Source organism: Schistocerca cancellata, chromosome 7, assembly GCF_023864275.1.
Source record: "Schistocerca cancellata isolate TAMUIC-IGC-003103 chromosome 7, iqSchCanc2.1, whole genome shotgun sequence".
In the NCBI taxonomy this organism is placed as follows: Eukaryota; Metazoa; Arthropoda; class Insecta; order Orthoptera; family Acrididae; genus Schistocerca; species Schistocerca cancellata.
Genome location: NC_064632.1, coordinates 125287783 through 125301987, shown reverse-complemented (window position 1 = coordinate 125301987; position 14205 = coordinate 125287783). Strand labels below are relative to the sequence as shown.

The 14205-nt window shown below is 37.8% G+C and overlaps 1 protein-coding gene across 1 annotated transcript in view; it reads right to left on the bottom strand.

Moving 5' to 3' along the window:
• The window catches only part of LOC126092664 (dynein axonemal heavy chain 2), a 994477-nt gene that overhangs the window by 236838 nt on the left and 743434 nt on the right, over nt 1–14205 (bottom strand). Inside the window, exon 67 of the mRNA XM_049908386.1 lies at nt 6226–6463. Coding sequence (XP_049764343.1) covers nt 6226–6463 — 238 coding nt within the window. The remainder of the gene's footprint in view (nt 1–6225; nt 6464–14205) is intronic.

Here is a 14205-nt window from a genome sequence, read left to right as displayed (position 1 = left end):
TAGGATAAATCCATGACTACATTGAAGTAGAAAGTGCTGGGTGAGTGACTGGGCAGATTGAAACGTAACAGCCCATTAAGACCCACTTAAAATGAACATTTTCCAATCTAATTCAGGATCGCACATGTAAACAAATTATGTAACTCGTCTAGAAAAAATTATAACTAAAAAATAACTGCTTAATCTCATTCACTTCAAAGTGTAGAAGCTCTGTAAATGAAGGGAACAATTCCCATGAAGGAAGCCTCTAATAATTAATAAAAAATGTAAATGTATTATTGTAATTACAATATTCGAGAAGTACTTCTCAAATAAAATAACAGACACATACTAATATTGTAGTGTACTAGCTGTTCTGGAGTAAACATACGTTTATATATGTATTTTCAGTTTTCTTATGTCAATTTTAATTGTTAATTAATCAAAAAATGATCAGTGGAAACATTATACTAGATTAATTATTTAAATAACTTTAAAGTTCTTTTTTTTTTTTTTCCCAGTCGCTGTATTCCAGGACCTTTACTGTGACAGATTGCCAGCTACGATGAGTAAATTAACGCATAGTAACGTTTTAAGGTCTTGCACCATTGTCTTCGACAGGGATATGTTCACTGAGACAAGGGGTTGGGAGTGTGAGTGGCATGATGATAGATAGTCAAAGCCCTGGTGAAGGATATGGTTCAGGGTGGTATTGGGTAATGAGGCGAAGGTTCCTTTGTAACTGAGTCGGTGAAGGAAGTGATTAGTATCTTTGATGGGAGAGACTAGGCTATGGGCAACTGCTTGGAAAGGTTGTTCAACCAGAGCAGAAATTCTTTAGTTGGAGCACAAAATGAGCTGCAGTAGGCTATCCAAGATGGTTGGGTTCATGGGAGGTGGGTGTGTGGGATGTCATTGGGGAGAGGCAGGAGATGGACTCAGTACCTTGTAACGTACCTTAACCCTTTCAGACCCTGTGGCTACAATTGTGTACATTCATTTTCACAACGTCTTAACTGCAATAGAAATATTTTTCTTCAGTCTGGAGCTGATGTACACATTTGTGAATGTTCATTCTTTTCACCATGCACTAGTGCTGCCATCTGTTGTGCTGCACTATAAACATATCAACAGCTTAATGTAGCAGTGCAGAGCAGTTTGTGACCTTAAAAGTACCTGGTAGTCTTTGGTAAGCTATAACCCACAGTATAGTTCAGTACCAGTATTGTTGTTTTGCATGAACATTGTAGAATGTTCGATTTATTTATTACAACAATCAATATTTCAAAATCATTTGTTTTAGTCAACAAAAAGAAGCGATGTTTTTCTGTGTACACAATTGTAGCCATGAGGTCTCAAGAACAGTGTTTTACATAACGTTGAGTATCTTGTGTTTTCTTCACATGAAGTGCTTGTTGGGACAGTTTCTTTTTATTCTGACGATTGTATGAGTTTTGACTCGGATTTTTTCAAAACATATGAAGTATGTTGTATTACTAGGTATTGTTATGAGCAACAATTAGGAAAACAGACATAGCATTGAAGATCCAGTTGATGACAATGTCGTTAGGTCTACTGTAAACAATTATTTTAGGGAAATACCACTACTGATATTATTATTTGTGAATATTGCAGTTCTGTTGATCATGTCAAAGAAACAGTATTTCAACACTGAACGAGATGCAGATGCCATTTTAGAGATGCTGCTGAATGGAGAGGTGTCAGATATCGATTTATCATCAGATGAAGAATCATTTCCTGATGTAGAATCCTACTGTACTTCAAGAGAGAAGGAAATCAGAGTGGGGGCTGACAAAATAAATGGGGGTGAAACCAATGATGAGTCAACTGCAAATAATGAAAGTGCTGTGTGCAGTGAAAATGATAACAACGATAGTGATATTCAAGACAGTGACCCACTTACCAACAATAAGCTCAGTGATGTAAAATACATTTTGTCAGGAAAAAAAAGACATCAAGTGGCGTCATTGTCCTCTCTCTATACTGGATTCATATTATGAATGGGAACAATGTATTGAAGAACAGGAAATACTTTCTCCTTCAACTTATTTCAGCAAGTACATTACCAATGATCTGTTCAGTACTATGGCTGATGTGACAAACCTATATGCCTTGCAGAGAGGAACAATTAGCAATTTCAAACAAACTACACCAGCAGAACTCCAAATCTTGTTTGGGCTTCATATAATTATGGTAACTCTAAATTTCCTAGAGTCCGAATGTATTGGGACACAACATTGAAAATGCAATTATTCTTGGACAGTATGCCCAGAAATAGATTCTTCCAACTCAGAACAAATTTCCATCTTGTTAACAACATGGCTAAACCAGCAGAAAATAAAGACAAGTTTTATAAAGTTCGGCCCATATATACTGCCATCCGTAACAGGATACCTCGAATAGAAAATGATGCCAACCATCTGCCACACCTCCAGATACACCTGTTCAAAGATGACGAGGAGAAACTAGGCCTCCTGAAGAGATTCTGTTTGATGGAACACAACACTTGCCTCTTCATGAATATGGTGCACTGCCTACCAGGTGCAAATTTCCGGGATGCAAGGGACGTTCATGAATAAAATGTGAAAAATGTAATTTACATCTTTGTTTGTCAAAGGAAAAAAACTGTTTCCGTTCATTTCATGTCAATTAGAACCACATAATGAACATAATTCCTGACTCATTTCATTTTTAATTAAAACTATGATGAATTATGCATGTATTTTGTGTGTAAATTATTTCAAATTTATGTGTAATGTTTAAATAAATTAGTTTTGACTGCTATGATTTCAGTGTTGATTGAGACCCAGTGTACATTAATGTGTACAAATTTTTTTTCGAAAATGGTAACATATCTTTTTACAAATGTTGCTTCTAAAATCATTAAAAAATCATCCAAGTCCATTACAGTATTTGAAAAACTTTCATTCCTCCAGAAAAAATTCAGGTCTGAAAGGGTTAAGATTTCAGAAGGGACTGGAACTTATGCTGGACTTCTGGGATGGGCTCAGTATGGCAGACCTTGTAGATGGAGGAGTTGGACAACTGGCAGAAGCCTTCTGAAAGATAGTGTTTTATGTGAGTATACTTGTAGTCAAGTTCAAGAAGCGATTGATTCAGAAAGCTAGCAAGTTTCCTTCTCTTTTGTGTGTGCCAGTTGACAATTCAGTGCTTCTGCTATTCGGCAAATGGCCTTCTTTCCATCTAAATTATTTACATCCTACAAGAACTTTCCTACATAACCTAAAAATGTAATTAATATTTGTGTTACAGAGATTTTTTATAACTTAAGTGCTTCTGAAATATATTTTCATGCTACACACAATAACACTTCTTGATTTTATCGAAAAGAATCTCCAAATGTGATCAAGTTAGAAATAAAAATTCAGAAATTTCATAACCAGTTCCCTTGCAACTATGTCTTCTTAAAATATGGTTCCACATCATCCATCCAGTTGATAAAACAAACTACAAAGAAATGGCTTATGCCGTCTTGGGTATTGGCAGCATCATAGTAAGATACATTTGTGTGCATGGCCCATATACCTCCACAAAGGACACACTCAAAGTACAAACACATAAGTAACATGAGTGAGCACTACATGTTCGTAAACAAGTCAGAAAGATACTAATGAACAAAGATAATGTACAACCTTACTGGGTAGCTTGGAAGTTCAAATGTCATTAAGAACTGAATGTCAAAGGTATAACTGTAATGAAAGTCACTAAAAAAGACATATATTAAAATAGATCTACAAAGATTTTTAAGAATTAGTTTGTGTCACCTGTACACTGTTCATTTAATGTATTTAGATTTTTCATGATATGTATCATAATCTCAAAACTGTTCTAGTAGATCCAATTCCTTACCCTTATCCTGTATGTGCAAAATTATGGGGTCCACTTCCATTCCCAACAGAGGGCAGCCAGTTTCATGAATATGCATGGCTACTGTTGACTTTTCATAATTATTAAACCGAAAAGCATCCTGTTGTTCCTTGCATCTCAACCTGAAGGGCCTATCAATCTGGCCAATGCGGTTCACATTACAACTATTACACTGGATTTTGTAGATCCCAGTTCTATCAGAAAACAGAAGTATATCATGAAAACACTCCAATTCTACTGAGAAAACAGTATTACTGAGATTGCTAAATGCTAGAAATTGCTGATGAAAAAGGTACAGGCTGACTTACAAAAGTTCTTGAACAGGGCATCTTTAATACTGATCTAAGGAGAAAAGGAATGCTGTTCTGTCATGAAGCTGAAGACTCAATGGCTCAGATCCCAATTAAAAATCCATAAGGAAGGTCACTCAACTACACTGATTGTTAATTGCATGAACAGCCATTAATGAAAAATTACAAAAATGCTTGATAATGTATTAATAAAGGAGTTCTATGCCTTTGAAGATAGTTTTTCAGGCAGTAACAATTCCCTCATGCTTCTTTATTATGGGACCTGCAGTATACATTTTCTGCATTATTTTCAGTTCATTAATGAGATCAATGATAAGCCTATTGCTAACATTTCCTACTTTGTATCATCAGAAATTAAAAATCTTCATGTGAATGTGCTTGTTAATGAGGCAGTTGAGATCTATCTAAAGGAGAAATTATTGAATTTATTGAACTTTTAGAATTTGTTCTTAAATATAATTACTTCTCTTTTAAAGAATTTGTTCTTAACTATAATTACTTCTCTTTTAACAATAAATTTTATATGCAGAAAGATGCACTGGCTATGGGCTACAGTGTATCTGGAACCACAGCAGATGTTTTTATGTCATCTAAACAATTGGATCCTCATTAAATCACAGCAACCCATGATTAAACCTTGTACTTCAAGTGCTATGAGGATGATGTGCTACTTTTGATCAATGGAGGGAAAAGGAAAGTTACTGGAATTGTAAATAAATTTAATGACTTGCACAATAAAAGTGAATTTACTGTCCAACAGGAAAAAATAATGAACTGCAATTCCTCAATCTAAATAACATGAAGCAAGATGGTTGGCATGCCTTCAATACATAATAATTCTTTTCATCCAAAATTCCAAAAACTTTCTACCCTTTCCTGATTATTTATTAGAGTATTATAGTATAGTAGATTATTTATTAGTCCAAATGATCAAAGAGGAGCAAATGACTGAGCCAAATAAGACAGCTAGCCAAAGCTATCAGGTACTATAAAAACATAGTGAATAAATTAAAATGTAAGAAACAGCACACAGATGTATATGGGAATGTCATGTGGAATGTCATGAGAGTCAACTGTGTATTTCAATAATTTACCTCAGAAAGTAGTTAACATTTTTAAGCCATTTAAAGTTGAAACCATTTAAAACCAATAACAAACTATGATTAATTTAAGAAATAACTTAAAGCATGAGGTTTTTAAATATGATAGAGTTGGTACCCACAAAATTTAGTGTAACAGTTGAAATTCAAACTACATCAGCAAGTCTGGTTCGTCCTACAAGTTAGGGCACAAGGAATGCACGGGCTTTTCAGCTCAATAATTATGGAAATTCAGCACATATATGAAGCCACATTTGGTGGAAATTGAAGGAGACTTCATAATGTTGGACATGATTGCATAGGAAATTGGATCTACTATAACAATTTGAGACTATGATACATAGCATGTAAAACCTAAATTCATCAAACAACTTACATGTGGCACAAACAACTTATTCAAAAATTTTGTACATCTGTTTTAATATCTGTCTCTCATTATTGACTTAAATTATAGTTATACAATTAACATTCTGTTCTTGATGGGATTTGAACTCCATAGCTTCCTGGTAAGGTTGTGAATTATCTTTGTTCATTGATATCTCTTTGATTTCTTGTTTACAAACTCCTGTTCATTATGTGTTTTTACTCCTGTGTATCCTTCCTGAAGGTGAATGGGCTGTGCACATGAATGGCTGTTACTGTGATGTTGCCAATACTCAGCATGGCATATGCCACTTCATTATAGCTCATTTTATTGGTTAGATGAATGACGTGGAAGCACATTCAATGAAGACAAGGTTGCACAGATTTACATTTTTATCTTGACGGCTTTTAGACATTATGGTATATTGAATCTAATAATAAATGTTTGACCCTCAAAACACATCAGTTTTATTGTTTTTACTCTGTGATGAGTTGGTAGCCCAACAATTCAACACTGATAACACCTTTTGTCTTCAAATTATACTATAAGTCTTCATTTTTACCTTTTCACCAGCAAGGCCTTCTACAAGCATTGTAGCTCTTTCCAGCTTTTGTTGCAAATCTTCTGATTTCTGTCGAAGCTCTTCCTTCTGCTTCATTTTATCTTCATATTCCAATCGAAGCTTTTCAAGTTGCTCAGAAATCTTCCGCAATTTGTTTTCAGCAGCTTGCAACTCATCTTGTTTTTCCTGGAGAGTTTTCATTGCTTCTTCTAACTTAGCCTTTTTTGGTGCTACAACCCTGCAGAAAAATTCATGAATTTCAAATGGCCATCTAACTGAATGAATAACAAAGTTAATAAAATTTCCAAGTTAGATCTATAAAAACAAAAAACATGCATCTCAGAAAACAGTACACAAATATTAGAGTAATATTTTTCTATAAAATTATGAAAAAAGTGGGAGATAAGATTCCTTCAAGACATTATAGCCAATTTCTCTTACCATTCCACTTTAATTGGACTACATCTCTGCCCATTCTGGTCACGTTGTCACTGGACATTAGTTTAAAAAACTCAAATATTTACAAGTTATAAGATTGTTACATTTAACTACTTCTCTGAATCCTATGTCTTCTCTGATTTTAAGCTTTAAATTTTTTTGCCCAGTATATTGTAAGAGTCCAATACTTACATGGATTATTATTAATACTTATTAGTATCTGTCCATTGGGTCTTTTAAGTACATATTATTTTATGATATCAGACATCTTAAATCTAAGGTTATTCTGTATTTATTTACATTTGCCCAGAATATTTCTCAGATTTAAATAAATTCATGTTTTTAATTATGTAACATGCTAGAGTTTCATAATTAATAAACAAATTGTGAATTGGGATATCATTTACTATTACATACAGTCAAAATACTCTGTTACTGTATAGATGGAGTGATACTGTAGATATGTCCTTACTCGTATCTTAAACTTTTTGGCATCTGTGATAGCTTTAATAAGGTAAGAAAGTTTGTTGTATTGTTTTATGTGGTAGGTTCCTTTTAGGCATATATTTCTGTTTGTAGGCATAACATGAAGACTATTTTGCAGTCCTGTGCAACAATAGGTAATATATGAATTGTCTTCATATTTTCTTATCAATATCATGTTTTTTGATGAACAGAAACATTTCCAAGATCCGCATGTAGGGAAACAGTGGTACATACACATTTTTAGAGAAAGGCCTTCATGAATTTACAACACTCTTCCCAGTAATGATATGGATAGCTCTCTTTCATATTATGAAGGTATTCTGTGATAGAGAAGTTACCACAGAGTTGCCACAGGGTGTGACTCCATATTTTAGATGTAAATGAAAATATGCATTCAGAATTGTCTACACGTTTACAGGTATGCAGTTTTTCAGGATCCTTGGCGCATAACAATCTTCACTCATCTTTGAATTAACTTGTGTGACATGCATGTCCCATTATACACTCCTGGAAATTGAAATAAGAACACCGTGAATTCATTGTCCCAGGAAGGGGAAACTTTATTGACACATTCCTGGGGTCAGATACATCACAAGATCACACTGACAGAACCACAGGCACATAGACACAGGCAACAGAGCATGCACAATGTCGGCACTAAATACAGTGTATATCCACCTTTCGCAGCAATGCAGGCTGCTATTCTCCCATGGAGACGATCGTAGAGATGCTGGATGTAGTCCTGTGGAACGGCTTGCCATGCCATTTCCACCTGGCGCCTCAGTTGGACCAGCGTTCGTGCTGGACGTGCAGACCGCGTGAGACGACGCTTCATCCAGTCCCAAACATGCTCAATGGGGGACAGATCCGGAGATCTTGCTGGCCAGGGTAGTTGACTTACACCTTCTAGAGCACGTTGGGTGGCACAGGATACATGCGGACGTGCATTGTCCTGTTGGAACAGCAAGTTCCCTTGCCGGTCTAGGAATGGTAGAATGATGGGTTCGATGATGGTTTGGATGTACTGTGCACTATTCAGTGTCCCCTCGACGATCACCAGTGGTGTACGGCCAGTGTAGGAGATCGCTCCCCACACCATGATGCCGGGTGTTGGCCCTGTGTGCCTCGGTCGTATGCAGTCCTGATTGTGGCGCTCACCTGCACGGCGCCAAACACTCATACGACCATCATTGGCACCAAGGCAGAAGCGACTCTCATCGCTGAAGACGACACGTCTCCATTCGTCCCTCCATTCACGCCTGTCGCAACACCACTGGAGGCGGGCTGCACGATGTTGGGGCGTGAGCGGAAGACGGCCTAATGGTGTGCGGGACCGTAGCCCAGCTTCATGGAGACGGTTGCGAATGGTCCTCGCCGATACCCCAGGAGCAACAGTGTCCCTAATTTGCTGGGAAGTGGCGGTGCGGTCCCCTACGGCACTGCGTAGAATCCTACGGTCTTGGCGTGCATCCGTGCATCGCTGCGGTCCGGTCCCAGGTCGACGGACACGTGCACCTTCCGCCGACCACTGGCGACAACATCGATGTACTGTGGAGACCTCACGCCCCACGTGTTGAGCAATTCGGCGGTACGTCCACCCGGCCTCCCGCATGCCCACTATACGCCCTCGCTCAAAGTCCGTCAACTGCACATACGGTTCACGTCCACGCTGTCGCGGCATGCTACCAGTGTTAAAGACTGCGATGGAGCTCCGTATGCCACGGCAAACTGGCTGACACTGCCGACGGCGGTGCACAAATGCTGCGCAGCTAGCACCATTCGACGGCCAACACCGTGGTTCCTGGTGTGTCCGCTGTGCCGTGCGTGTGATCATTGCTTGTACAGCCCTATCGCAGTGTCCGGAGCAAGTATGGTGGGTCTGACACACCAGTGTCAATGTGTTCTTTTTTCCATTTCCAGGAGTGTATGTCTCTCACTCTGAATCCACAGACTTATGAATGTAATCTCCTTGCTAATTAGTATAAGTGATTATTATAGTGACACCTGAATATCGTATTTTTCTATTTTGCTGACTCTGATGATTAGTGCCACTGTTTTACTGTCATTAATAATTAGCTTTTTTTTTATGTAAGACTAGTCACTGACTTGGTTAGGGATAGTGTTTTTTTCTCCTGAAAAGCTTCATTATTCAATCTTTCTTTGTAAATGATGGATGATTACGTGCAAATAATACTGTTTTGTGAGCCTCAAACTTTGAGATCAAGGCATTAATACAGATAGGAAAAATAAGTAGTCCTAGTACATACTGCTGTGAAACATCACAGATGACTGGAGCTCATTTGATAAGTACTTGGATGCTGATTCAGCATTGTTATTTATAAAACCAATATTAACTTTCTGTCTGTGGTTGCTTAGGAATGAGTGGATCCACCCAATCGATGATCTCCCATCTGAAAAGCAGTGGAGCTCACAGAATACTAGGCAAAGATAGCTGGTTAAAACCTGAAGTTGACAGCGGTTAGATTTTTGAGGTAAATTTATGTTATGCCTAATGGGAAAAGGAGGTGGTGCATTTGTCACAAATCAGATTAATACTTGTTCCACAAATCATAAATATAAGACTTTGTAAAGATTGGAATGTGATGTTAAATGTTGATTATCGTATTTACTCTAATCTAAGCCGCAGGCCGGCCGCGGTGGTCTCGCGGTTCTAGGCGGGCAGTCCGGAACCGCGAGACTGCTACGGTCGCAGGTTCGAATCCTGCCTCGGGCATGGATGTGTGTGATGTCCTTAGGTTAGTTAGGTGTAAGTAGTTCTAAGTTCTAGGGGACTGATGACCACAGCTGTTAAGTCCCATAGTGCTCAGAGCCATTTGAACCATCTAAGCCGCACTCAAATCTAAGCTGTACCTGAGAATGGAGACTCGAAATCAAGGGAAAAATATTTTCCTGAACCTGTGCCACACCTGAAATTTGAGACTCGAAATTCAAGGGGAGAGAAAAGATTTAGACCGCACCTCCAAATCGAAACGAAGTTGGTCCATTGCAACATGAGACACAATTTAGGTCGAATGGATGAAGATACAGCTACAGTAGTTTGGTTTGAGTCATAAGCTTAACAATTAAGCTTTGCCAAGTAGCCTTTGCTATGTGTCAGACGCTCTGTCCATATTTGTACGGGTACACTTCCTTTTTCACGTGCTTAGTCTGGTTTCAATTGATTGCTTATTTTGCTTTGATCTGATAAGTGCCGTTCTCTTTGTTACAGGTGCTTAAGTCACTCTAAGCTGAAACTGCATTATTGTACTGTGTCATCCATTGTTTATCGGATTCTACTAATGAGTGTTTATGACCTGTCGCCGCTCGTGGCATGGCTTGCTTTTGTGCGCACTACAAAAGAATACATGGCATAATGTTTACATTCTTCTACCTTTTCTTTTAATTTATTTACTGACGCAGAGGTTTTGGTGCCAGTATTTATCTTTGTGCCTGCAAAGCATGCCTGTGTAACACTACATATATTTGATGGCAGAAGTTAGTTGTGGCAGCACCTACCAACATTTTTCAGAACTTCCGCTTACTTTGCACTCGATTCTTAGCCACAGGTGGTTTTTTGGATTACAAAAAATAGAAAAAAAAGTGCGGCTCAGATTCAAGTAAATACAGTAGCTATCTGTCAGACTTTCCGGAAATCTAGAAATACAGAATCAACTGTTCAGCCATTACTTCGTGCGAATAAAGAGCTAGCTGCGTTGCACAAGAACGATGTTTTCTGAAACCATGCTGATTACGTATCAATAGCTCATTCCCTTCGAGGTGATTCATAATGTTTGAATACAGTATATGCTCCAAAACCCTACTGCAAATATAGGTCTGTAGTTCGATGGATTACTCCTACTACCCTTCTTAAACACTGGTGCGATGCACAATTTTCCAACCTGTAGGTACAGATCTATTGGTGAGCGAGCGGTTGTATACGATTGCTAAGTAGGGAGCTACTGTATCAGCATAATCAGAAAGGAACCTAATCGGTATACAATCTGGACCTGAAGACTTGCCCGTAAGAAGTGATTTGAGTTGCTTCGCAACCCCTAAGGTATACACTTCTAAGAAACTCATGCTAGCAGCTGTTCGTGTTTCAAATTCTGGAATATTCCATTCGTCTTCCCTGGTGAAGGAATTTTGGAAAACTGCATTCAATAACTCTGCTTTAGTGGCACAGTCGTCGGTAGCAGTACCATCGGCACTGCACAGCGAAGGTATTGACTGCGTCTTGCCGCTTGTGTACTTTACATACGACCAGAATTTCTTCGGATTTTCTACCAAAGACAATGTTTCGTTGTGGATCCTATTAAAGGCATCTCGCATTGAAGTCCATGCCAAATTTCGCGCGTCTGTAAATTTTAGCCAATCTTCGGGATTTCGCATTCTTCTGAACTTCGCATGCTTTTTCCGTTGCCTCTGCAACAGCGTTCGGACCTGTTTTGTGTAGCATGGGGGATCAGTTCCATCTCTTACCAATTTATGAGGTATGAATCTCTCAATTGCTGTTGCTACTATATCTTTGAATTTGAGCCACATCTCGTCTACATTTGCATAGTCAGTTCGGAAGGAATGGAGATTGTCTCTCAGGAAGGATTCTAGTGTCACTTTATCCACTTTTTTAAATAAAATTATTTTGCGTTTGTTTCTGGTGGATTTGGAAGAAATGGTATTGAGCCTAGCTACAACGACCTTGTTATTACTAATCCCTGTATCAGTCATGATGCTCTCTATTAGATCTGGATTGTTTGTGGCTAAGAGGTCAAGTGTGTTTTCACAACCATTTACAATTCGCGTGGATTTGTGGACTAACTGCTCGAAATAATTTTCGGAGAAAGCATTTAGGAAAATCTCGGAAGATGTTTTCTGCCTACCACTGGTTTTGAACAAGTATTTTTGCCAACATATCGAGGGAAGGTTGAAGTCCCCACCAACTATAACCGTGTGAGTGGTGAATTTATTTGTTATGAGACTCAAATTTTCTCTGAACTGTTCAGCAACTTACCAATTTATGAGGTATGAATCTCTCAATTGCTGTTGCTACTATATCTTTGAATTTGAGCCACATCTCATCTACATTTGCATAGTCAGTTCGGAAGGAATGGAGATTGTCTCTTAGGAAGGCTTCTAGTGTCACTTTATCCACTTTTTTAAATAAAATTATTTTGCGTTTGTCATCAGAGTCTGGGGGTCGGTAGAAGCAGCCAATTATTAACTTAGTTTGGCTGTTAAGTATAACCTTCACCCATACCAATTCGCACGGAGTATCTACTTCGACTTCACTACAAGATAAACCATTACTGACAGACACAAACATTCCACCACCGATTCTGCCTAATCTATCTTTCCTGAACACCGTCTGAGACTTCATAAAAATTTCTGCAGAACTTATTTCAGGCTTTAGCCAGCTTTCTGTACCTATAACGATTTCAGCTTCTGTGCTTTCTATTAGTGCTTGAAGCTCAGCGACTTTCCCAGCAAAACTACAACAATTTACAACTATAATTCTGACTGTTCCTTGATACAAGCACGTCCTGTATTTGCCATGCACCCTTTGAGATTGCAGCCCACCCCGTACTTTCCTGAGGCCTTCTAACCTAAAAAACCACCCAGTCCACGCCCCACAGCCTCCACTACCCGTGTAGCCACCAGCTGAGTGTAGTGAACATCATCAAAAACAACTAGATTCACATCTTTGTGAATATAGAGTGGCAAGCAATTAATACATATTAAGAACAATAAGAGACCCCATTCTTTATGCTTACCCAGTTTGAGGAATCTGCTGATTTTAGCGCATTATGTGACCTGTTTTTTTCCCCCAATTTTTTGCACTCTGCCACTTAGATATGAATTAAACCATTTGTGCGCTGTCCCACTCATAGCACAATATTTAAGCTTACCTAGAAGAATTATATGATTTACAAAATCAAAAGCCTTTGAGAGATCACAGAAAATCCTAACTGGTGATGTTCAGTTATTCAAAACGTTTTATATTTGATCAGTAAGAGCATGTATAGCATTTTCTGTTTAAATGCCTTTTTGAAAACCAAACTGGCATTTTGTTAGTACTTTATTTCTACAAATATGTGAAGACACTCTTGAATACATTACTTTTTCAAGAATTTTGGATAAAGCTGTCAGAACTGAGATTGTTTGGTAGTTGTTGACATCAGACATATCAGCTTTTTATGCAATAGTTTAATGATTTTTTACCTCTGTCTTTTTGTTAGTAAACTTTTCATTCTGTTTGCTGGTAATACAGTCTTCCTGTGCTCTTGGTAGTCCTGTTTCCCTTTCAAAAATATTCCAAATTGTTTTAATTTTATTATCAGAGCTGCTAGTCTCAGACATAATACACATCACGTCGAGACTTTTTAATAACTTTCCTTAAAATAGCATAGTAGTTTTAATAATATTGGACTGATTCTGGATCATTACTCTTACCTGCTATTAGATATATTTCCATTTTCTAGTTACAAGATATTTTTATCCCTTCAATAAGCCATGGTTTTTTACGCAGTTTCTTACAGTCATATTTCACTATCTTCTCAGGGAAACTGTTTTCAAAAATACTCAGAAACGTATCATGAAATAAGTTACATTTTAAATTATTATCAGGTTCCCAGTACACTACATCCCAGTCTAACTGCTGCCAGCTTTCCCTAAAATTTGCAAGTGTTAAATCATCAACTGAATACACCATTTTGGATGACTGTTTTGCATTATTATATGGACCTATGTCATAAATAACTAGATGTGAATAATGATCATAAAGGCCATTCTTAACAGGATAAATAATTATTTGATTAAATTCATCTTGGTCAAAAACATTATCTGTCAGTGTGCTGCTTTCCTGCACCATCCGAGGTGGAAAATCGATAACTGATGTCAAATTGAAAGAACTGAGTAATACTTCAAGATCATTTTTCCTATCAGACTCTTTCAGATAATCTACACTGGAAGCCTCATAAACAATAAATTGCTTCCCTCTGTCTGACAGGTAGTACAACAAGGAATCTCAGTTTTCCAGAAATAGTTGAAAATTTTTTAATG